The 26498-nt window shown below is 42.1% G+C and overlaps 1 protein-coding gene across 2 annotated transcripts in view; it reads right to left on the reverse strand.

Moving 5' to 3' along the window:
- The window catches only part of sgce (sarcoglycan, epsilon), a 55365-nt gene that overhangs the window by 5090 nt on the left and 23777 nt on the right, over positions 1 to 26498 (reverse strand). For both annotated transcript variants that reach the window (XM_078237675.1, XM_078237684.1), the window contains 7 exons: positions 21898 to 21970; positions 19519 to 19717; positions 13298 to 13460; positions 8228 to 8439; positions 7706 to 7732; positions 3225 to 3416; positions 1104 to 1147 (listed from right to left, as the gene is read on the reverse strand). In XM_078237675.1, coding sequence (XP_078093801.1) covers positions 1104 to 1147; positions 3225 to 3416; positions 7706 to 7732; positions 8228 to 8439; positions 13298 to 13460; positions 19519 to 19717; positions 21898 to 21970 — 910 coding nt within the window. The remainder of the gene's footprint in view (positions 1 to 1103; positions 1148 to 3224; positions 3417 to 7705; positions 7733 to 8227; positions 8440 to 13297; positions 13461 to 19518; positions 19718 to 21897; positions 21971 to 26498) is intronic.

Here is a 26498-nt window from a genome sequence, read left to right on the forward strand (position 1 = left end):
AATGTGAACCAGTACAGGCACACCGTGAATCACAGCCCCAACATCCAAAAGTCAAGGCACATGAATTTCACATCCATTCTGTTTGTGCCTTACAATAACTAGGAAGAGGAATGGAATTGGTGAATAGAGGTTGTGATTGGGACCAAAGGCAATGGTTTTCTAATATTCAACGGAAGAAAAATTTCACATTGTCCAATACTGGCTGTTTGATAAACAGCATGGCATATCAGAGACAAGGAAAGGACCAAGAGTGATGGTGTTTAGGTAGAGCTGTCGTCATCATACATTTGGAATCTGACGTTGTACTGTTGGATGATGTTGCCAAGGGTTGGCATAGCGAGGAGAAAGAGGAGGAAAGGTTTATTTACAAAGTGAATAAGTAAATGCTATTGTATCTTTCCTGAAACAAAAAAAATCAAAACGCAACAAAACCTAAACCTGCGGCATGTTGGCAATTCAATAGGAGTATATACATGCCATGAAGCTTTTAATCACCTTTGTTCCAATCAACTGTTTACCCCGTGGCTGGTACTTGGCTTTAATGGCGAGCAATTAAAAATAAAAATAACTCAAATGTCTTTCTAAATAAAATCTTTGCAGTGGTTTGTACTTGCCTCAAATTGCAGAAATGTCGTCATATAAAATTCTCCTCCAATCAGGAAAGCAAGAATGAAGAAGTAAAAGATTTGATTATGAATTAAGAATTACCCATGTTAAGCTTTTTTCCTTCTGATAAGACTGGACTCACTTTGACAAGAAAAACATCTGCTGCAAATTAGCGATGGATTTGTTCTGGTTATATTAACATGCACAATAATGGAATGGGCCTTTATGACAGCACTGGATGAAACGTATTTTCCAAGAGTCTTACTCCCCTGTATACTGACATAACAGTACTATCGCTTGTCCAACATGCAATATTTGAGCCAAAGTATTTTGATTGTAATGTAATACCAAGTGTTACACAGACATTTATTAAATAAAAAATACACTTTCAGCAGAAGGCTTTCTTCTACAGTTATCCTTAAATCATGTTGCATGATAGTCAATGTGATAGTGGTTTGAGCAAGGGATGGCTGGCGAGAGAGATGGTGGATACTGACCTGCATCTTGCTGCTGGGGCAGCTGGGTCTGTAATGGGTGATTCCTGCAAAGACAAGACACAACAGTAAGACAAAACTGAATTGGAATCCAATTCTGCATTTGCTCTGAAGGATGACCTTTTTGTCTTTAAGTCAGTTTCTATTCCTCCAATCTTTGTTTTTACTTCTGAATGTATCATTATATTGTTATTAACGGGACAGAGACCATATAAATACAAAGCACTCTCTACTAACAGTCAATTATTTCAGCCAATGTTATTAAAATTACATTGTTCACTTGACTGGATTTCAAAGGTTTTTTCTTTATTAATGATGTAGTTAATGGAAAACTTGAAATAAATCTTAGTTACAGTAATTAAATCATAGTTTGGTCTTTTTTTTTGAGACAATAACAATGTTGGCCAGAATTCTCCAATGCCGTATGAACGTCCCTGCTGCCAGTAAGAACGTTGAATTTAACACTCAGCCAAAACTTCATTCACTGCAGCGGGACCGGAGAATCCTAGCCGTGTGCGAGGTCAAAGAAATCTGACCATAATTTGTTTCCCCTTTCTGTTTGTTTCCCATGAGAATCTACTATATCTGAAAGGGGAAGATGATTGTCACACATCTGCTCCCCACTGTCAACACTGCTCTGGCCTATCTGGGTGGTCAGAGACCGAGTCCTACTGGTGTATTCCCTCCGATTTTGCTTCCTTACCTTAACTTGCTGCAGATAAAAGTAAGAAAAGTCAAAGATCAGAAATGGCCAATTTGATCACTAACACTCTTCCCTCTCATCTCTAATTCTTCCATTACAACATCCAAACACATTTGGAATTATCTTAATGCTTTTGTCACTGCATTCCAGACCAGCAACTCATTTCAAAAGTTCTCTCTCTTTCAATAAAGGAGTTATATACTATAACCATTTAAATTTACTTGGTTTACTTTGAAGAAATATTGTGCATTTACTTTATCTGCACGGTTTAATAGTCCTTGTACATGAATAAGATCCTCTCATTTGTCTTTAGGCAAAGTACAGCTTCAGCTTCTTTAATGTTTCCTCATGATCTAAAATGGGATTGTGCTAGTTTTTCTGTGTCCTTTCCAATTTATATACCTCTTTTTCAGAGTGACATGATCAGACTTAAACAATGCTCCAAACATGTAAATCCATAGCACAACTTCTCTAAGGCCTATATTTTACTGTCCTTGCAATATCCCAGCCTTCATTAATGGCTTCTCCATTTTGCCTAGATACTGAGGGCAAGGAGTTTACAATTACTCCCAGTCCTCTGCATTAGTTCCACTTCAACCATTCTATATATTTTTCTCAAGTCAAATGCAATAGTTGACTTTCCTCAGTTATCTGACCTCAGCTCAACCCATCCCCATATAGTACAAATGGGGATAGTTTGAGCTGTGTTCTGATCTGCGGCTCTGCAAAGTGATGCTTCAACATGCAATGTCATCATGCTGTCAGTACCGTATCTGCGTTCTGTAGTTTTGTGCCATCATAAAACAAAGGTACATAATCTAATAGAAAATTTGAATGTCAGTGTTTAGCTCTAGTATGCCAAAGGTAATCATTTTCAATGCCAAAACATTGAATATATTCAAGAGGTGGCTGGATACAGCACTTGGGACAAATGGGATCAAAGGTTATGGGGAAAAAGCAGGATTAGGCTACTGAGTTGGATGATCAGCTATGATCGTAATGAATGGCGGAGCAGGCTTAAAGGGCCAAATGGCCTCCTCCTGCTCCGATCTTCTATGTTTCTATGTAATGCCACATATTTACACATTGATTGCAAAGAGGGTAAATAAATCAAGAAGTAATAACTAGCTAATTACAAGAGCATGACAGGAGGAGAGGCAGCAATAACCAAGAATCTGCTAAAAACAGTCTGCTACTACCTCAGCAATTCAGAAAATTATTTTCACAGTCCACAAAACCCAGGCACACGTGAATGTGAAACAATGCTCTGCAATGCATCGCCTATCCCTAAACACCAACATGTTATAAGTTTTTAATGTGCAGCCTACTCTCCAGCAGCAAGAAATACAAATTTAATCACTGTTGGTATTAGAGGAAAAAATTACATATTCTAATAATGTATCAAATAAAGGAACACTCACTGTTGCGTCTGCATGAGAGGCATGTTAGAAGTGTCACAGTTATCTGAATGGTGAAGGGGTGGCACAATCTCACCAGTTACTGGGTTAAACACAGGCAGCGTGGAGAGGGGCCAAGCTGCTTCCCGGTTCTTTGACATGTTCCGCAGCTCCTTAGTCGACTTCTGAATGGAGCTGTGATGAACCAACTGGATGCTGAGGAAAAACATGAAATTAGAAATGTAAACTTTGAACGGTGCATCTGGTCACGTTATCTTGCTTTTGTAAACAAAGCTTATATTCTGACTCTGGAAATCAGCTAAGTTCTAAATTTCTGGAGTAATAGTATTCACTCTGCAAGAACGTTTCTGTTTGTGCATGTCGTACTGATAAAGGTAATCATTTTTAAATTATATTTATATAAACTGGAGCTGCATACAGACTGGAAATGACAGTCAACAATAGTAATTCATTGATTTTTAATGTATTTGACATTTTAACAGAGAAATCAAATCAGCCAACTAAAATAAGCAGGTTCTGTTCTGTTTAAAAATGGATAGATATACCATAAGAAAGTTTGTTCTGTTATCATTTCTAGCCTTATACACAAGATCATTAGAGTCAATTAAATACTTATATAATTTGGATTTGAAAGTCACAAAAAAATACAATAAAATTGTAATAGAATGCTAATAAGAATGGACAACTTTCAATTTATCTAATGGTCGGAAATTACTTCTATAAAAACACTGCACAGGGCAATTTCCAAAACATCACTGATTCAAGCAGATCATTTACACTGAATGTCCAGCTTATTTGGAGTTTAGACTAATATCAACTACATACCAATGTATAAAATACCAAGCCACATTAGAAATTTCTGGGGTCAGGTTTTAGAGTCATTTATTTAGCCCATCAGGTTCATGCCAGAGTATTCCACAAAGTCCTATTCCCCCACTCAATCCTTATTTCCCTCAAGTGCCCATCCAATTTCCTTTCGAAAATATTGATTGTTTTTGCTTCCACATAAGCAGCGAGTTCCGGGTCATTTCCACTAAGCGTACAGATGTTCTGCCTCACATTCCTCTTGTATCTGTTGCCAAAATCTGAAATCTGTATCCCCTCATTATCATACCATCAGCTAATGGAAGAGTCATTGTCATTGTCTATGTTATCCTAGTATGTTATAGAAGGTGTCATCATCTTGTACACCTCTATCAGATTTCCCCTCAATCTCCTTTGTTCCAAAAGGAGTGACTCCAGCCTTTCCAACTCATTTTGATTGCGCTTTGAATTGGTTATCATTAACAGAAGCTGAAGGGTATGCAAGTAACATTTTGAACTATTCAATGTACATTTGTTACATTTCACCACAGTCCTTTATGTGGGGCTGTCATCACCCATTTTTCCTATTGGGTATTATATGGCAATGGACTGATCCATTATTAGTGTCAGCAAAAAAAGAGAGTTTTGGGTGAGTTAATTGTGTAGCTTCCAAATTAAAACCAGCAAAATTAATTGTACATCAGTTTGAGACGGTTGTTATGATGGCTGCCACTTGTATTGAGGGGGTAAAATTGTAAATATTGCCGCATACAAGTTATTTCATGTAACTACACTGAACTTGAAGATGAGCATTAGCACCAAGTGTAAGCTGTATCTCCACTGACTGTGGCTGCACATACTTACCAATCACCTGCTCATTGATGCTCATTTCGGGTTCTGTTAGGAACGGGCAGTTTGAGACCTCATTACAGCTTTAGTCCAAGGATAGAGAAAAGAGCTGAATTCCAGAGATGAGGTGAGGTGAGGTGAGGGTAAGTGCGCTTGACATCAAGGCAGAATTTGATAGAGTGTGGCTTCGAGGAGCCCTAGTAAAATTGAAGTCAGTGGGAGTCGAGGAGAAAACCCTCCAGTGGTTGAAGTCATATTTAGGAAGATGGTTGTTGGAGGCCAATCATCTCAATCCCAAGACATCACTGCCAGGCTTTCCTCAAGTTAGTGTCCCAGGCCCAACCATTTTTAGTCAGTTCACCAATGACTATTATGAGGTCAAAAACGGGGATGCTCACTGACAATTCCACAGTATTGAGTCCCATTTTCAACTCTTCAGACAATTTAAGGTCAGAGTATGGACAGACCTTGGATTTGAGCCGGGAAGCGGGGCGGGGCTGGGAAGTGGAGTAGGAAAAAACGAGAGGATAACAGGGAAAGAGTCACAAATCACATGGTCATTTTTAAATTTCCTTTTCAATGATGTAATGCACTACCTGATTCAATCTGTCCACATGAAGATCTTTTAAAAGTGAATATCAATCCCTTCACTCATTGATGCTATCAAAGAAGCAAAACATATTCTACTGCTGGTAGCACACTTGAAATAGTAACTTCTACAGTAAGTAACAGCCATTCACTACCAAGCAGAGAATGAGAGAGTTCTGTGCGGGGTTTTAAACAACTCCAGGTAGTCCAGATTATAACTTACACTTGAGCTGTTTGTGTTGAAAAGTCCCAAATCTCTGCAAGAGCAGCACCTGCTGATGAGACAGTGGTTCAAAATAGACCAGTGGTATTGCCTTATATAAACTAAAGGCCTGATTAGCATTCAAACCGCAGCAAGCATTCAGACACTCAGCCAGCTGTCACTGCTGCAACAGCTGGGTGCTAAAATGAAAGCGGCACACACACTGGTAAAAATTTGATTCAGGAAGCAGATAAGGAATGCACGAAAAAGAGGTGCTGCAGGATGAGAAATTTTGGCTCGCAGCCCTGTGCAGGCAGGCCAGTTTCCTGTATTAGTTAAAACTTGCAACAGCATAGCTCCAGGCAAGGAAAGCTGAAGTGCAGTCCAGTAGCACAACTTGTTTTCAAATAGAAATAGAACTGCACCTCTAGAGCAAAGGAGGTTGAGTTCAAGTCAAAGATTTTTTGTCAGTTTTTTCAGATCTCCAGTATTTTACGTCGTACATTATTCCAGTAGGTTTAGCTCAGTTGGCTGGACAAGCTGGTTAGTGATGCAGCGTGAAGCCAGCAGTATGGGTTCAATTCCTGACCAGCTGAGGTTATTCATGAGGTCTTCTCAACCTTATCCCTCGCCTGAGGTGTAGTGATCCTCAGGTTAAATCACCACCGGTCAGCTCTCCTCTTCAAATGGAAGAGCAGCCTGTGGTCATCTGGGACTATGTCGACTTTACCTTGTTGCCTGGTAAGTTTCAGTAGTTCTCAGTGTACAAGTGAAAAAAACCAATTCACTCTCTGTAACAGTGGCTTGGATAAAAGGTCATTGACCTGAAACATTTTCCTTCTCCAAAGATGCTGCCTGACCTGCCAAGTGTTTTCCAACATTTTCTCTTTTTACAAGAGTTGCCTGGGTGTGACAGTGTGTATTACAAGTGCTGCCTGCTGCAGACCGGTGGACATGCCCAGCAGAAACTCTCATTTGCTCAGATAGACTATGGAGAAAGATCCAGTTTTTTTTATACCACGTCTTCCATTGGCAGCCATCGGCACTTGTACAGCACAAGCTGTGGAAATGGAAATGATTGTCACAACCTGTTCCTTCCACTCTTGGAGTCACACCTATTGTCAGCTGTTCCCGGAGTTACAACAAGGACATGGCTCAGTTGGCCATAGTATTCCAGTTAAAGGACCCACCTGAGCAAAAATGAGAAGTTGAAATATATTCTAATTGTAATGTTACTTTGTTCTATTCAGTAAGGAATATAGTTTTAAAAGAAAGCAGTAATCATAGAATCTCTACTGTGCAGAAGGAGGCCATTCAGCCCATTGAACCTGCATTGACAACAATCCTACCAGGCCCTATCCCTGTAACCCCAAGTATTTACCTTGCTAGTCCCTCTGACACTAAGGTGCAACTCAGTGTGGCCAATTAACCTAACCTGCACATCTTTGGAGTGTGGGAGGAAACCGGAGCACCCAGAGGAAATCCAAGCAGACACTGGAAGAACATGCAAACTCCACACAGACAGTGACCCAATGCCGAATTTGAACCCGGGTCCCTGGCGCTGTGAGGCAGCAGTGCTAACCATGTGCCACCGTGCCACCCCTATTGCAGAATACAATCCTACTGCAGCAGTCAAAGGGAGGTGGATATTTCTTTACAATTCCTCAAGAGAAATACACACTTTTCACTGAAAATAAATGAGTGTTGAGGTATCTAAGCTAGTCGTTAAGGCAAAGAGTGCTCGCTCTATTTTTGCAAATGACTGCGCTTTCCTGCATGAAAAAGAAGCCACTACATACGACTTTAGGAGTAACTGAACACTCAAGAGCTCACTTGCTAAGCTATCAAGAGATCTAACTGCAACAACTCCTCAGTATGGGTCAACAGTATGAAATGAACCATGAGACGTACAACTTAAATGGACACATAAGCATGGAACAGACTCTGAAGCCTACAGTGGCAGATTATGATCTGATAAAACAAAAAATAAAATTAACAGAAAATGTTCAATTTAAAACATAACAGGAAAGAAGACACTTACTCTGGTGTTTGCATGTCTCTCTTTTGCCTAGGAACAAAACAAAATTAATGAATTAAATAATAGGCATTGATACTTGAAACATCAAAAGATATTTGCTTATGGTGGACCCACTTTTGGCAGATGTTGAGAAGATGATTATTGAATGCACTTGTCAGTATCTGCCTACAAGTATAGGGCCAGAGTGACTGCACACACAAACACATGACAACCAAACGGAATGAACACACAGAATGAAAGAGACTGATGAAAAGGCTTGAGGGAAAATAAATTCACATGGATGGAGCTGAAATATGAATTCATGCAATGGTATGGACAGAGTCTGTGCTCTCTACCTGCTTTACTAACCTGAAATATTACTGTCAGTAGGAACTGCAACAGAATAAACAGAAACCTTTCCCCAGTATTATTTTAAGATACGATCACAAAATAGAAGTGTCTAGGTATTCTTTTTCTTTAAAAAGATGTGCTGATGTTTTGAGTCCCTGTGTATATAAACATTTGGCAGCAGTGTGATTCACTTACACTCCCTCACGACGGCAAAACATGACGTAACCAAGGATAACAAACAGCACCAAGGCAACGGCTATTGGTATCGCCAGCGTAATCACAAAGTCTGTGTAATAGTCCTTGCTTTTCAGATTAGTAGAGGGTGGTTTGTACTCTCCATCGTCCGGCAGAACACCATCTCCCCGAATCACATCACTGTTGATGGAAGGCATTTTCGATTTGTCGACCTGTGCCAAATTGTAAGAAGAAAAATGGTTACATATCTTTGTTTTAAACATGTTCGATGTACCGCATCTCAGTACTCATACAACTGGGAGTGACAAATTGTTCCTTCCACAGCTTTAACATCCCTCATTTTGGTCAGTACAATGGGTTCAGGACTATGACTACCTTCTTCATATAAATACCTGAATGTATTAGCGCCACTGTTCATTTTACAATGTATAAAATACAGAATTAATCCATCCCCTGTACAACCATCAAAATTGTTTTATTTTTTGGGGGGGAAAGATCAGCCTTGGCTCTCAGTTCTGGCAGCTGCAAAAAAAATTTATTACAGGTAATTGAAAAAACACCTATTTCCATTTAAAAGCTCCCCAAAAACCTTGGGTTATTTTCCAAATGTTCCTCTGCTCCATTGCCAGATCCAGTTTCTTACTAGTAGCAAAAATATCCGCTTATATATGTCTACATATGTCATCAATGACAGCCTCACAACGTTGCTAATTGCATAGATCAAGGTTTAATTCTGGTCTTTATAGCTCAGAACCATCCCAAACACTGCATTTAGCCACAGTGAAAGGTATGGTTTCAGTTTAACAGATTTCAATGGAATGGCAATGCAGTTCTTATAATGAGCGTCAGTGTCCTTATGCAAAGGGGGAAAATTAATAGCATTCTCAATCCAGACTGAGGACACCATGTATTTAGATGAATATGTTACCCCACTAGCACTTAGAGTATCAGTTTTGTTTCCATGGTAGCATCTCATCCATGAGTAGTAAGATTGTGGGTTCAAATCCCATCTCTCCAGCATAACTGACATTCCAATGCAGCAACAGAGGGAGTGTCAGACGCACCATCTTTAGGCTGAGGCATTAAACCAAGGCTTTGTCTGCCTTCTTCGATGAACATAAATAATTCCAGGAGACAAACTGAAGAACAGCAGGAGAGCTCTCCCAGTGACGTGGTCAATCTTTCTGTCTCATTCAAAATCACTAAAACATTATCTGGTCATTCATCTCATTGCTGTTAGTGGGGGCCTGTAATGAGCAAAGTGATTCATTCTTGGTCTAGATTATGGCACAGTGGTTAGCACTGCTGCCTCACAGCGCCAAGGACCCAGGTTCAGTTCCGCCCTCGGGTCACCGTCTGAGTGGAGTTTTCACATTCTCCCCGTGTCTGATTGTGTTTCCTCCGGGTGCTCCGGTTTCCTCCCACACTCCAAAGACATGTGGGTTAGGTTGACTGGTCGTGTCACTGTTGTCAGGGGGACTAGCAGGGTAAATATATGGGGTTACAGGGATAGTGCCTGGGTGGGATTGTTGTCAGTGTAGGCTCAATAGGCTGAATGGATTCTACGATTATGTGTTCTGCTGTCTGCAGTGAGACCAGAATCCATGGCCTCCTGCCTCAGAGGCAAAAGCAGTATTAACGAGTTAAGACAACACACCCATTTGAACAACTAGCCCAATGGGCTAAGTGGATTCTTTCGGTACCTCAGGAATTTGATGATTCTATGGATTAGAGGTTTAATCTTTTCCCGAATCTAGTTAATTTTTGAACAATATTGAAATTGTACAAGGAAAACAACCATAAAAGTTTGTTTTTCCAGTCTTTCACTTGACAGCTTAAACCATACACTTGACTATGTAGACGAAGTGAGGCTAAAGGATCTATTTTCATTCAGTGAAAGACTAATAACTTAATTTTGTTTTATAAAAGTAAAATATTGCAGATGCTGGACTCTGAAACAAAAACAGAAAATGCTGGAAAATCTCAGCAGGTCTGACAGCATCTGTGGAGAGAGAATAGAGCCAACGTTTTGAAAGTTACAATAATGATTAATTGCTGTTTTGGTTTTGCTAGCGTCTGCGGTCATGTTAACTTCCAAGTGTTAAAATGGGGTCATATTGGAAAATAGTTCAGGAGGCATTTGCTTTAGCATGTCCTCTTGCCAATTGGAGGCAAAGGTGCAATTGATCTACAATCAAACTTTGGACAATTAGTTAATGGAAACAAATATTGACAATCTAAATCTACCTCAACATGCTCATTAATAACTGCATTTCCTCTTGGAAATTGTCTTCTCATCCAAGTTTGATATTTTTGTTAAAGCGGACTGTTCTTATGGATTGGAGTGAGCAAATCTCAAACACGTACTGTTGAAATTATGATCCCTGACAAACATTACGCAATAGGTGGGAAACAGCTGACAAATTATAGGAAATAGTGTTTGACAAGGAATAGTGCTGGACCCACTTTTGTTCATCACCTATATATACAATTTAGACTTGGGAATTGGAAGTACATTTGCAAAATATTCCAATGACATCAAACTCGATCATATTGTTAATAGACAGAAGAGCTGTGACAAAACACAGGAATATAACAATAGTTTTGCCAAATGGGCGCACAAATGTCATCTAGTAACTGTGTGGCATTGCATTTTAGTAGGAAGAAAATGGAGGCTGTATACTCCTTGTAAGATAGGTATTAAAAAACAAGATCGATAAACAGAGCGATCTGGGATAACAGATACACAAATTATTATAAGTAGTGACACAGGTAATAAGGCCATAAAAATAAGCAAACAGAGTTCCGGGGTTTCTTTCAAGAGGAATAGAATGGAAAATAAGAAAATGTTTATTAAACTTGGACAGAACCTTGGTTTGAACACATCTGGTGAACTGTAAACAGTTCTGCTCTCCATTGGAGAAAACAAATATAAAGGCACTGGAAAAGTGCAAAAAGATTTATTTTGGATTAGATAAGAAACAAGTAGTAATACCTCAGGAAAGATTGGATAAAAATGACTTGGGGTTTCTGACAGATAAATAGGTATTTTTCGATGTAGCAGGCACTGACTAGTAGGGTCCCACAGGGATCAGTGCTTGGCCGAGCTACTCAAAATATACGTCATTGATTTGGATGAGGGGGGGAAGAAAAGGTAATATTTCCAATCTTCCAAGACAACACCAAACTTGGTGGGAATGTAGTGGTAAGGAGGATGTTAAGAGGCTTCAAAATGACTTAGTCAAATTGAGTCAGTGAGCAAATATGTGGCAGATACAGTATAACATGAATAAATCTGAAGTTATCCACTTTGGATGAAGAAACAGAATAGCAGACTATTATTTAAATGGGAATGTTGACCTACAAAGGGACTTGGGTGTCCACGTACACCAGTCACTGAATGCAAGCATGTGAGTACAGTAAGCAGTCAGGAAGGCAAATGGTATGTTGGAATTAATTATAAGAGGACTTGAGTACAGGTGCACAAGTGTCTTACTGCAGCTGTACAGGACTTGGTGCGACCACACCTGGAGTAGTGTGCAGTTTTGGTCCGTTATCTGAGAAAGGATATACTTGTCTTAGAGGGAGTGCAGCAAATGTTCACCAGACTGATTTGTGGGATGACAGTATTGTCACATGAGGAGAGATTGGGTCAACTGAGCCTGTATTCACTGGAAGTTAGAAGAATGAGAGGGAATCTAACTGAAACACAAGATTCTGAGAGGGCTGGACAGATGCAGGGATGTTGTTTCCTCTGGCAGGGGGTGTCTCAGGATACAGACCATATAGAACTGAAATTTGGAGAAGCTTCTTCACTTAGAGGGTGGTGAACCCGTGGGATTCTCTATCGCAGAAGGCTGTGGAGGCCAAGTCACTGAATATACTTAAGGTGGAAACAGATATATTTTTAGACTCTAAAGGTGTCAAGGGGTATGGGGAGAATGCAGGAGTATGGTGTTGAGGGGATCAGCCATGATCATACTGAATGGTGGAGCAGGTTCTAAGGGCTAAATGGCTTACTCCTGCTCCAATTTTCTATGTTTCTATGTCTTCAAGATTATGAAAGGGTTTTATAGGGTAGACACGGAGAAAACATTTACACTCATAATACAGACCAAAACTATAGGGCCCCTAAATATAAGGTATCGAATTTATAATGAATAGGGAATTCAGGAGAAATGTCTTTACTGAACTCTCTAACGCAAGGAGCAGTTGCAGTGGATAGCATAGATACATTTAAGGGGAAGCTAGAGAAACACATGAAAGAATAAGGAAGAAAGGATATGTTGATGGGGTTAGATGAAGAAGGGTGGCAGAGGCTCGTGTGGAACATAAGCATTGGCACGGATCGGTTGATCCGAACGGCTTGTTTATATGAATCATAGAATCCCTACAGTGCAGAAGGAGGCTATTCAGCCCATCAAGTCTGCACCACCCACAATCCCCCACCCAGGTCCTATTATCTAACCCCATATATTTACCCTGCTAAACCCCTGACACTAAGGTCAATTTAGCATGGCCAATCAACCTAACCTGCACGTCTTTGGACTGTGGGAGGAAACCGGAGCACCCCAAGGAAACTTCCGCAGACACGGGGAGAACGTGCAGACTCCACACAGATAGTGACCCGAGGCCGGAATTGAACCCGGGTCCCTGGCACTGTGAGGCAGCAGTGCTGGCCACTGTGCCACCCCAAAAGTTTATTTATTAGTGTCACAAGTCGGCTTACATTAATGCTGCAATGAAGTTACTGTGAAAATCCCCGAGTTGCCACACTCCGGCGCCTGTTCGGGTACACTGAGGGAGAATTTAGCATGGCCAATGCACCTAACCAGCACATCTTTCGGACTGTGGGAAGAAACCGGAGCACCTGGAGGAAACCCACGCAGACATGGGGACAAACTCCGCACAGAGTGACCCAAGCCGGGAATCAAACCACTGTGCTGGAAATATTATGTAATAATCCAAACATATAGCGTGAATGGCTAGAACATCAAAATATATGTGATCCATTCCAAAAGAGAAATGCAGAAAGGCTTATAAACCACAAGTGGATAGTGTCTGACTTACCAAAGACAGTTTACACCAGTCAATATCAAACTGGGCCCTGAATTTCTTGTCACAGCTTATGCTTGGTTCCATCTCCTGACTGCACTTCAACTGATTCTGTGGAGTTTCCACCTCTCTGAGGCATGATGAGAAAGTCACATCCGTACCCACCATAACATAAACTCTGCAGAGGAAGAATTCCAACAGAATGTAATGTTTTCCAACAACCTGAAAATCCACGTGCTGAACCATCATGCAGGGATAGGTATCACCAAGTGCATTTACACCTTGGATTTCCGATTTCATTTCAATTTCAGATAACATTTGGATTTTATGAAAATAACAAACAGGAAAAGATTTACTAGTTCAGCCAGAGATGTGATGCCTTATGCATAACAACATATGCCCTCCCCACTCGTCTGACATATTTTGGACAAGAAATTGGGATTGTTTGTGTCCTTTTCTAGGGAGCTACAAGGGCCTACAGGCCTCTAAAATGGTACAGTAAATGCACTGATTTGTAGCGAATTGTGATGTGATGCCTTGCTGATGCGGGCTTTAGTGGAAAAATATTGAATAGTTAGCGGAAGTATGGAATACAACAGGACAGAGAACGAATAGAGGACTATAGGTCAGGACCTGCTGCTGAAAGAGCGAGGAAGTGAAAGAGGGGTGCGGGGGGAAGAGGGTCTGAAAGCAGGAAGCCATATCTGCCACAGAGTTCAGTGGTAATTTTCCAAACTGAAGCTCAGCGAGAAACCATGCAAGATCCCGGAGCTTCATTGAAGGACGTCCTCACTGAAATCTGCATCCAGCAGCTCTAACTGCAACATCAGAGCTGGAAAGGATGACTTGCAAACATTGGCCGTGATTTAACAGCCCTGTTAATTGCAGGTGCAAATCCCGTAATGGCCTCTAAATCTCACAAGCAGCCAAAAACAGGATTTGTGCAGGCGAGATCTCAGTTTGAGATTCCCCCCCCCACTCCATGATTAGATTTACAGCGAGAAAGGGCATGAACCTGATTTCAATAACTTACACCTACTTATCGGCCTTGATGGTGTAACATCCACCAACACCTTATCCCTCAGTCGGTGTGACGTCACGCTGGCGCAAATCACTACTAGCTTCCAAAATCAAAAACCAGTCGTGGCATGGAGTTAACAATAGACCCCCGGTGGTGAGGGACATGGCCGGGCTGTGCCAGGGTGGCAGTGCCAGCAGTGGGCACTCTCACAAGACCCACTGGAGAGCCCCGAGGGGGTGGAAGGAAGATGGGAGAGCCCCGATGCCTGCAAAGGGATGGTGAGATGATTCAATGTTGGCATCATTGTGGGGGGCTGCCTCGATAGGGAAGGGGGGTTTTCATTTAAGTTGGCGATCGAGGCGCTCTTTAAAAACAGCTCACAGTTTGTCTCTCACTGTTGTGTAAGATTCTATGAGGTTCTCTAGTCAAGAGCAGAGTTAACTACATTTCATTGTTGCTTATCTGAGAGAAACAGGTAGTGCAAGCATGTGGATTTCCGGTTTCCCATGGTGCAGACACACAGCTTTGCGGGGACCACATGTCAACTCCGTTTGTTAGCGTCTATCCTGTGAGGACAAGTGCAAGAGGTGCAACATCACAAAAACAAGGAAGAGGGAGAGGTGTGACAATCTAGATAGCCCTGTCAATGAAGAACTCATCCAAATGTGATGCCAGTAACCAAAAGCCAATTTCTCATTCACCAATTGTTCCACACTTACTTTCCCTCTGTCACCAACCACCAGAGTCCACTTAATCTCAATGCAAAAATAAAAGTCAAATCAAAATAAATGATCAAAGCAAATTTATAAATAAAATCATGCCATACTGCATAAAAATTCAACTAATCACTTGACTATACCACTGCAGCATGGGTGACCGACACAGACTGACTGGCTGACCAGCCAAAACAACAAGGGTAAGTGGCTGAGTGGAAGGGGTTGAAGGACACATACTTTCTTCCTGAGGCAGGACAATACATTGTGCAGGAATCAGTGTAAAAGAAACCCGGCCATAATGAGGGGCTATAAGGTTTTTAAAAAAAGTTATGAAAGTTTTTTAAAAACTCCAAAGAGTCATTTATTTTTAAAGTTTAAATCCAGATCATACTGCCTGAACACAGGTGTCCACATGAAAAGACTTGCTTCTCTTTGCAGCAATAAGCGAGATCCACACCCAGGGGTGTCCCTTTCCTTTGTGAACAGACAGATCAGCCTTTCGATTCATTTAGCATCTTTAAAATTTGTCTTTCACAATCTAAAGTTGAGAGGAATCATCTGAGAGGTACAACTGATCTGGGATTGCATCAAAAAGGAGTTAGGATTCTAATCCCCATAATATGGAGCCATTGCCACTCCCCTGGGATGGCATCCCAACGAGTCTAATGGAGGACAGATTGCTGGGTTGTCGTCACATCCAGGAAGGCGTTTTGCGCACAGTAATCCACAGCCACAGTGGCAGCAGTCTGAGATTCCTCTGCAGCACTCACATCGTGGATGGCTGCTGCTTGTTCAGCAATGAAAGATGTGACATTGCCCATCAGCCACTGCATCGTGATTGAGATCACAAATGTGCAAATAGTGTTGACCACTCCTTCCATACCAGAAAGGACAGACTCCAAGCATTTCACAAATGCCTGTGCCAGACTTTTCCATGCACCTTGACAATGACCACCTGCTTTCTGGCAGGTGTGCCAATGCACCTAAGCATTATCTCACTGTGCACATCAATCAGTGTTCTTCTGAAAGCTGCCCCACCAAAGTCTTCATCAAAATTAGTGCGCAACCTCATTCTCTGGTGAGTTTGGTGCCTGCGTTATCCTTTCCCCCAACCTATCCTGGCAGTAGCCCACTTGTGCTCAGTGCAGACCCCGTCTCTAAGCTCTCATCTAAATCATACGCGGTGTATCTTAGCTGGTGGCTGCAAAAGTTAAATTGATTGAAATTGAGTATCTTCATTGTCACGATCTTCGTGCTGTTTCTTCACTGCCTGACATTTCGTTATCTGAAAGTCGAGAGGAAACAAGGATAAGGTCGTGATGTAGGAACAATGGGTGAGGGGTGGGGAAGAAAGAGGTGCACACTTACACCGAATCAGAAGAGAATGAGAGGGATATAGGGTTGTGAGAAGATGATTTAGGTGTACTGTTATCTTTGATGGTTTCAGCTTCGCTGGCCAACACTGCAGCAATGGCCCTTCCTAGTAATGGCCATCAGGGTCTCCTCCAAAAGGGTTTTGGGCATGCAGGCATGCCTGTCTCGCCAGTTAGCTCTTGCTCTCACCGATCTTGCGCCACCTTTTCTGCAACAGAGAGGGAATTGTATTTGTCAATGTAGTGAAGTCTGTTTGGTGATGTGGTATTATGATGGAACAGCCTTTGCAAGGTGGGTGTGAGGTGTGCAGCAATGCCAAGTGTGTGAGGATACAGTGGAATGAGTACAAATGTCAAATATGAGTCCTCATGAACGTGATTGCTCCCAGATGAATGATTGGGTTGCGGTGAATTAAGCAGTGCTGCAGCTGGTCGGATATAGTATTGGAAGATGCATTCATGACCACTTCTGAGATGTCACTAACCTTCTTGCAGCACTGCATCCGGATCCTTGGGCTCAACTTTTGACTCTGGTTCAACTTCTGGCTCTGATCTCCAAGGTTACCGGTGCCCACTGCCTTCTGAGCAGGAGCCTGGAGGGTCTTCCGGTTCTCTGCGGATACTGGACATCGCTCTGTCTTTCCACCTCCTCCATCAACACCTCCAGAGCAGAGTCTAAAATCCTTTGGTGCCTGTGTTCTCCCATCCTGTGCCATTCTTCAATGTTTCACAGATCAGAGTCACTTCCTACACAACTGCCAACACCACTCCTGTTCAACCACAAACCCTCCCTTTAAGTAACTAGCAGGCTAGCTTTCAGTAGCACGTAATAACATCAAATCCGAGGAGCTAATCCTGATATTTAGCCCCTACTACTGCATCCATCCAATTAAAGGCACTAACATTGGCTGGATGATGAAATAAGTGAAATGAACAATCAGCATGAAACCACATGCTACCTGTATCACAAGCAATGGGTGAGGATTGACTGTGCATCATGATTCCCCCATCAATTTTCAAGTGCGATTTAATCCATTGTCTCATGACAGGAGAAAATCTTGGTTGAGGTGGGGATGGTTTGATTTGATTTATTATTGTCACATCTATTGGCATACAGTGAAAAGTATTGTTTCTTGCACACTATACAGACAGAACATACTGTTCGTAGAGAAGGAAACAAGAGAGTGCAGAATGTAGTGTTACAGTCATAGCTAGGGTGCAGAGAAAGATCAACTTAATGCAAGGTAAGTCCATTCAAATGTCTGACAGCAGCAGGGAAGAAGCTGTTCTTGAATCGGTTGGTACGTGAACTCAGACTTTTGTATCTTTTTCCCCGACGGAAGAAGGTGGGAGAGAGAATGTCCAGTGTGCGTGGGGTCCTTAATTATGCTGGCTGCTTTGCCGAGGCAGCGGAAAGTGTAGACAGAGTCAATGGATGGGAGGCTGGTTTGCGTGATGGATTGGGCTACATTCATGACCTTTTATAATTTCTTGCGGTCTTGGGCCAGGAGCCATACCAAGCGGTGATACAACCAGAAAGAATGCTTTCTATGGTGCATCTGTATAAGTTGGTGAGAGTCGTAGCTGACATGCCAAATGTCTTTAGTCTTCTGTAAAAGTAGAGGTGTTGGTGGACTTTCATAACTATAGTGTCGGGGTGGGGAAGAGAGAGAGAGAGAGAGAGAGAGAGAGAGAGAGAAGAAGAAGAAGAAGAAGAAGAAGAAGGGAGGGAAGACCAGGACAGGATGTTGAAGCTCTCGACCCTTTCTACTTCGTCCCCGTTGATGTAGACAAGGGCATGTTCTCCTCTATGCTTCCTGAAGTCGATGACAATCTCCTTCGTTTTGTTGACATTGAGGGAGAGATTATTGTAGCTGCACCAGTTCACCAGATTCTCTATCTCATTCCTGTACTCTGTTTCATCATTGTTCAAGATCTACCCTACTACGGTGATGTCGTCAGCAAACCTGAAAATCGAATTGGAGGGGAATTTGGCCATACAGTCATAGGTGTATAAGGAGTACAGTAGGGGGCTGAGAACACAGTCTTGAGGGGCACCAGTGTTGAGGATGATCGTGGAGGTGATGTTGTTACCTATCCTTACTGATTGTGGTCTGTGGGTTAGGAAGTTCAGGATCCAGTTGCAGAGGGATGAGACAAGGCCCAGGCCACTGAGCTTGGAGATGAGTTTCGTAGGAATAATGGTGTATGGAATATGGGCAGCACGCTGACATAGTGGTTAGCACTGCTACCTCACAGCGCCAGGGGTCTGGGTTCAATTCCCGGCTTGGGTCACTGTCTGTGTGAAGTTTGTATGTTCTCCCCATGTTTGCGTGGGTTTCCTCCGGGTGCTCTGGTTTCCTCCTACAGTCTGAAAGACGTGCTGGTTAGGTGCTTTGACGCGAACAGGTGCCGGAGTGTGGCGACTAGGGGAATTTCACAGTAACTTCATTGCAGTGTTAATGTAAACCTTACTTGTCTCTAATTAATAAACTTTAGCTTTACTTTTGTTGAAGGCTGAGCTGTAGTCAATAAATAGGAGTCTAAGGGAAGGGAGTAAATGGAAACATCACCTCCATTTCTCTTACACAATCTAAACTGATCCTGATCACATTGCGTTTGATTTGCGTTGTAGGTATCACTTCATTCCAAGTGATTTTTCCATAATTTCCTGATAAAAATACCACAAATCCACAGCCCTTGGGGTTTGGCAGGCATGTGGTGGAAGAGACGAGAATTAAGCTGGACACGTGACACCGCAGACACCAGACATATTCTCAGAGACTTTGCTTGGGGTGGAGCCTTCACCCATCCCAAAACTGAACTCTGCATCTGAGGAGATGTGACTGGGGCAGAAAACACCCAAAGAGTTTCCTCATCCCATGCCTGGAAAAGAATAGCCAAGTGTACTGTTCAACCAGGACCTCGAGAAAAGGATGCAAACACAAATCCACTCATGCCATTTTTGTTCCTGTCAAACCTGGCAGTAATTGAGCTCTTTAGGAGGAAAGCTACCTGCAGCCTTTAGGTGCAGAGATCTGGACAGGTGAAAGAAACAACTTAAACAGAAAGAATCTGGTGCAAATCTAAAATAATTGCTTTTTGTTTCTGAAAAATTAAACTCACCCTTCTTTCATATTATTGATGGGAAGAGGCACTCTCCCACCCCGGTCAAGTGCTGAGGTGATGTTGATGGCATTGAGACGATCAGGCTGCCAAACATTCTTCACTGCTCCCAGGAAATCACCAATAACCTCACTTGCCAACATCTCTTCCACATTCATGTTCTTCACAAAGAACTCCGCTTGGTAGGGCAAAGGGTAATCTTTGTACAACGAGAATGCAAAGGTTGAAAATAGTGGGTGCATAGATTACAATACTATGAACCATAAAAATATTTGGCACATGGTGTTGCAGTTGTAGTCACCTTTATAAAGTTCCCTTATCTTATGACATTTTGAAGGTTCATTCACTTTATCCCTGGAACCAAACAAAAGGTCCGAACTTCACTGATTTCTCCTGTAATATTTAGCTATTTGTCAAGGTACAAGATTTTATGGGGGTCCTTCCTTAGCTTTTGGCTAAGTGACCTTCGATTTCTTTATTGACCTCATGACTCTGGATTCCCCAACTGTGCAGTGGCTTTAAACATCAGAAAACATCCCTGGTTTCCAACAGCCCACTGCTATGGTTTCAAACTGCAACCAAGCCAATTCCTTCCAGAATTCCAAATGCAAGGTTAACAGCCTTATTATTGAGGATTACTGTAGATTGTTTCCTTTAGCTTCTAGCTAAGTGAATCATCCAGTCCTTTTTCCCCTTTCCAATTCTATCTTATACTGAATACCAGTTCCTAATGGTAGGCTGCATCATGCAAAATTAGCTACCTTTTAATTCCAAAGCTTTCATTAATTCTGGACAACCACAAATTTATCCTTCACTGGAATCATTGCAAACATCACGGCCAGGATTTTGCGCTTCCTTTCATATTGGGGATGAATGGCAAATAAAGCGCAAAATCTCACAAGAGGCCCAAATCATGTTAAATGTCAGCGAGATGTCCTGTCGCAATCGTCCGTCCGTCCCCCCCCCCCCCCCCCCGTGTCCCCCCCCCCCCCCCCCCCGTGTCCCCCCCCCCCCCCCCCCCGTGTCCCCCCCGTGTCCCCCCCCGTGTCCCCCCCCCGTGTCCCCCCCCCCCCCCCCCCCCCCCCCGTCCCCCCCCCCCCAATTAACCTCATTACATTATCCATTCACATTGCGTGCCCAATTACAAGTGGCCTCCCACAGCGTGTACCTGGTGGGCAGGCCTGGTGGAGGAGCTCAGGTGAGTACATTGCGCAGAGGGGAAGAGAGTCATGCCTGGACAGTACACTGGCACTACCCGAGTACTGCCCCGGCACTCTGTGGGTGGGGGAGGGGTTGTTCTAGTTTTACATTTTGTATCAGGGCAGCCTTTAAAAAATGCACACCTATCTTTAAAAAACAAAGTTGTTCGTGGGGTGGGCTCTGACTTCCAGCATGAGGTCATGGGTCATGCCCCTTCCATTTTTTTCCCCCGGTTGCAAGCATTACATTGCAGAGAAATCCATCTGTGGAACCAGTGGCTTCAACATCAATTTTCCCTCCTGCTGCGACACTCTGTAGATAAATGGAAAAGTTCCATCCCATGTCACCAGTTCTTTAGCTAAGCAAGCCCACCTTCTGCCTGCTAACCTCTTAAGTCAACATGGCCCCAATTTAAAATGCAATAAACTCTAATCTTGCATTTACTTCAGGATTGTTTATCAGTTTCTTAAACAAATGTCCCCATTTTCTACAGTTAAAGCTTTAATTTCTAAAACTAAAAGTTTTATTCTAAAACATATGAAATATGAACCAGATTTTTGCTGATCCTGATTTCCATCCCCAAACTAAGCTAGATTAATCTCTCCCAAGAGGCACCATCGAACGCTCCCCAAGATCATTGGTCCCAACTCTGTTTTGTTTGCATTTTATTATTCATAAACTTCAAAGAGAGAAATATTTGATTTTTGTTACACGTTACACACTGAGTAAATATGCCACAAAATACTTGTTATTGGTCTATATTTGCCCTTTGTTTCTCTCTGTTCCTCTCAATTTCTTGAGTTCCTGATGCAACTAATTTTTCACTTTCTCAGACAAAGATGCAAGTTCATTTTTTAAGCCGATTTCCTTCAATAAGGATGTTTTGAAAATGGCCTTGTGAGCAGTCGGCCATTTTGAAAGATTTATCTGTAATGACTCCACAATGAAATTTGGCCGGAAACAACTTTCAGAACAGATATACTCAAAGCTGGTTCTTACAGTTGCTGTGAACGCACATGGAGAAAACTGTATGAAATTTCTACACCCAAAACTTTAACTTGTCTCTTTTTAAAAACGCTGATGTTTACCGAGTACTTGCACCATTTTTGTTTCTATTCCAAAGACACATCCACACTATGTAAAACAGCAAACAGGTAAAAAAAAGATACAGCTCCTCACCATCTGAAGCCATAATGTTGACAACCAACGTATGCCTTGCAGTTTCATATGTTCGTCTATTATACGCAGTGATCTGACAAAGGAGAAAAGAAACAGCAAATCAACAATTCAAAAATATATCTGTCAATGAAAAGTTAATATACCTATGGCAATATGTAAAATGCTACACTATTACTGTGTAAATTCTATAATTATCTGCTATACTGCCTACAGTAAATGGAAATTTTTTAAAATGCAGTTATTGAATCATCAAATCAGACAGTGCAGAAGAGCTCCTTCGGCCTATCGCATCTGAACTGACACGTGAGAAATATCTGAACTCCCACCTAATCCCATTTACCAGCACTTGGCCCATAGCTTTGAATGTTATGATGTGCCAAGTGCTCATCCAGGTACATTTTGAAGGATGTGAGGCAACTCGCCTCTACCACCCTCCCAGGCAGTGCATTCCAGACCACCCGCTGGGTAAAACAGTTATTCCTCACATCCTCCCTAAACCTCCTGCCCCTCATCTTGATCCTATGTCCTCTCATGACTGACCCTTCAACTAAGGGGAACAGCTGTACCTTATCAACTCTGTCAATGTTCTTCATTATCTTGTACACCTCGATCAGGTCGCCCCTCAGTCTTCTTTGCTCCAACAAAAACAACCCAAGCTTATCCAACCTCTTCATAACTTAAATGTTCCATCCCAGGCAGCATCCTAGTGAATCTCCTCTGCACCCCCATCCAGTGCAATCACATCCTTCCTATACTGCAATCACATCTTTCCTCGAACAGAAATGCAAAATGTAATTCAAGAAAATATAATGAGCACCTAAACATACATTTCCTTCTGTAATCAAAGCTACAGATAAGAATGGATGAAGTCACGTTCAAATATCATGCAGTAATTTCACCACCAGTAAAATTATTATTTTACTTGGAACAGCTTCCCCTTGCAGTGGGCATATGTAATACTAGTCATGGGCAAGAAACATTTCCAAAGAAGTGTTATCTTCAATAGAAAACTTGGTGCTTTGCTTTCTTTGCTGTACGATAAGCTCACTAATACAGTTTAGTCTTCGTAATTTAAGGTGTACATGTATCTTTTCCAACAAGGGAGATGATTTCTGTGGGGGAATTTTATTACTTTAAATAGGTTGATATTTAACAGGCTTGGCACACTTATAGTCTATAACTGTGATGCAACTATAGAAACATAGAAACTAGAAGCAGGAGTAGGCCTGCTCCACCATTCATTTTGATTATCGAATTCAATATTCTTATCCCCCTTCCCCCCCCGATATCCCTTGATCACTTTAGCCCCAAGACCTATATCTAATTTCTTCTTAAAATCAGACAATGTTTTGGCCTCAACTACATTTGGTGGTAGTGCATTCCACAGATTCACCACTCTCTGGGTGAAGAAGTTTCTCCTCACCTCAGTTCTAAAAGGTTTACCCTTTATCCTCAAACTATGACCCCTAGTTCTAGACTCCCCACCATTGGGAACATTCTTTCTGAATCTACCTGTCTAACCCTGTTAGAATTTTTATAAGTTTCTATGAACCTGCTCATAAACCTGCACATAGCCCATAGCTTTGAATGCTCATCCAGGTACATTTTGAAGGATGTGAGGCAACTCACCTCTACCACCCTCCCAGGCAGCGCATTCCAGACCACCCGCTGGGTGAATAAAATCTTAACTGACTTAGTCTCTCCTCATATGACAGACCTGCCATCCCAGGAATCAGCCTGGTAAATCTTCGCTGTACTCCCGCTATAGCAAGCACATCCTTCCTCAGATAAGGGCACCAAAACTGCACACAATACTCCAGGTGTGGCCTTACCAACGCCCTAAACAATTGCAGCAAAATATCTCTATCCCTATACTCAAATCCTCTCGCTATGAAGGCTGACATACTATTTGCCTTTACTGTCTGCCGTACCTGCATGCTTACTTTCAGTGACTGATGCATGAGGACTCCAAGGTCTCGTTGAGTATCCACCTCTCTCAATTTCCACCCATTCATGTAATAATCTGTCTTCCGATTATTGCTACCAAAGTGGATAATCTCACATTTATCCACATTATACTGCACCTGCCAAGCACCTGCCCACACACTCAGCCTGTCCAAATCATGCTGGAGTATCTCTGCATCCTCCTCACAGCTCACCCTCCCACCCAACTTTGTATCATCTGCGAATTTGGAGATAATACATTCAGTTCCCTCTTCCAAATCATTAATATATAATGTGAACAGTTGGGGCCCTAGCACAGATCCTTACGGAACCCCACTAGTCACTGACTGCCAATCAGAAAAAGACCCATTTATGCCAACTCTTTGCTTCCTATCTGCCAACCAGCTTTCTATCCGTCTCAAGATATTACCTGCAATCTCTTGTGCTTTAATTTTATGTAGTAGTCTGTTAAGTGCGACCTTGTCGAATGCCTTCTGAAAGTCTAAATAAGCCAGATCCACTGGTTCTCCTTGGTCAACTCTACTAGTTACATCCTCAAAGAATTCCAATAGATTCATCAAGCATGATTTCCCTTCTGTAAATCTATGCCGACTTCGTCTCATTATACCACTGCCTTTCAAATGCTGAGTTATGAAAACCTTGATAATGGACTCTAGCAACTTCCCCTGTACCGACGTTAGGCTCACTGTTCTATAGTTCCCTGTTTTCTGCCGATCTCCCTTTTTGAGCGGCTTACATTAGCTACCCTCCAATGTGTAAGAACTATTCCAGAGTCCAAAGAATTTTGGAAAATAACCACCAATGGGTCTACTATTTCCAGGGCCACTTCATTAAGTACTCTGGGATGAAGATTATCAGGACCTGGGGATTTATCCACCTTCAATCCCATCAATTTCCCAAAACCATTTCTCTACTAATGCTGATTTCCTTCAGCTCCTCACTAAAACATGTTTCTCCCAGCACTTCTGGTACACTATTCATGTCTTCCTTTGTGAAGACTGAAGCAAAGTACAAATTTAATTCCTCAGCCATTTCTTTATTCCCAGTTATGAATTCTCCCGTTTCTGACTATAAGGGGCCTACATTCGTTTTGTCAATCTTTTTCTCTTTACATATCTATAGAAACTTTTACAGTCAGTTTTTATGTTCCCTGCTAGCTTACTTTCACACTCCATTTTTCCCTTCTTAATCAATCCCTTGGTCCTCTTTTGCTGAATTTTAAACTGCTCCCAATCCTCAGGCCTATTGCTTTTTCTTGCCAATTGGTTTGCTTCTTCCTTCAATCTGATACTATCTCTAATTTCCCTTGTAAGCCATGGTTTGGCCACAATTCCCTTACCACTCTTGCGCCAAACAGGAACAAACAACTTCTGGAGTTCACCTATTTGTTCTTTAAATGGCTGCCATTGCCTGTCCATTGTCTTTCCTTTCAATAATGTTTCCCAGTCCATCATGGCCAATTCCTGCCTCATACCATCATAGTTACCTTTATTGAGATTCAGGACCTGGGTCTCAAAATCAACCACATCACTATCCACCTTGACAAAGAATTCTACCATATTATGGTCACTAGTCCCCATGGGTCCTCTCTCAACTAAATTGCCAACTAATCCTTCCTCATTGCACAACACCCAGTCTAAGATGACCTGCTCCCTTGTTGATTTCTCAATGTATTGCTCCAGAAAACCATCCCATGTGCACTCCAGAAATTCCTCCTCTATTGTACTGTTACTAATTTGACTCGCCCAATTTATATGCAGATTAAAATCACTCAGTCACAGATTTTCCTTTAACACATGCATCTCTGATTTCCTGTCTAATGCTTTTCCCAATATTATTACTAGTTTGGTGGTCTGTATATTACCCCCATCAATGTTTTTTGCCCCTTGTTGTTTCTTAACTCCACCCATACAGATTCCACTATGCTAATATCGTTCCTCAATATCATATTATCATCTTTAATCAACAATGCAACTCCACCACCTTTCCTTTCTGTCTGTCCTTCCTGAACACTGAATAGCCCTCAATGTTTAATTCCCATCCTTGCTCACCTTGGAGCTATGTTTCCGTAATGTCAACTATATCATACCCTTTATATCTATCTGTGCAACTAATTCATCCATTTTGTTTCGAATGCTCCAAGATTTATGGTACAAAACCTTAAGGTGATCACTTTTAACATTTCTTTTCCCTTTCCTACTGTTTTTTACTCGGTCCTTATCTGACTCTGGCCCTTGGTTCCTCTGCCTATCACCTTCCTGACTGTCTTTTCCGCTTATTCTTAGTTCTCCCTGCTTTGAATCCTTGCAAAGGTTCCCATCCCCGTCATAGAAATCATAGAAACCCTACAGTGCAGAAGGAGGCCATTCGGCCCATCGAGTCTGCACCGACCACAATCCCACCCAGGCCCTACCCCCACATATTTTACCCGCTAATCCCTCTAACCTACGCATCTCAGGACTCGAAGGGGCAATTTTTAACCTGGCCAATCAACCTAACCCGCACATCTTTGGACTGTGGGAGGAAACCGGAGCACCCGGAGGAAACCCACGCAGACACGAGGAGAATGTGCAAACTCCACACAGACAGTGACCCGAGCTGGGAATCGAACCCGGGACCCTGGAGCTGTGAAGCAG

This window comes from Mustelus asterias, chromosome 2 (assembly GCF_964213995.1).
Source record: "Mustelus asterias chromosome 2, sMusAst1.hap1.1, whole genome shotgun sequence".
Classification (NCBI taxonomy): Eukaryota; Metazoa; Chordata; class Chondrichthyes; order Carcharhiniformes; family Triakidae; genus Mustelus; species Mustelus asterias.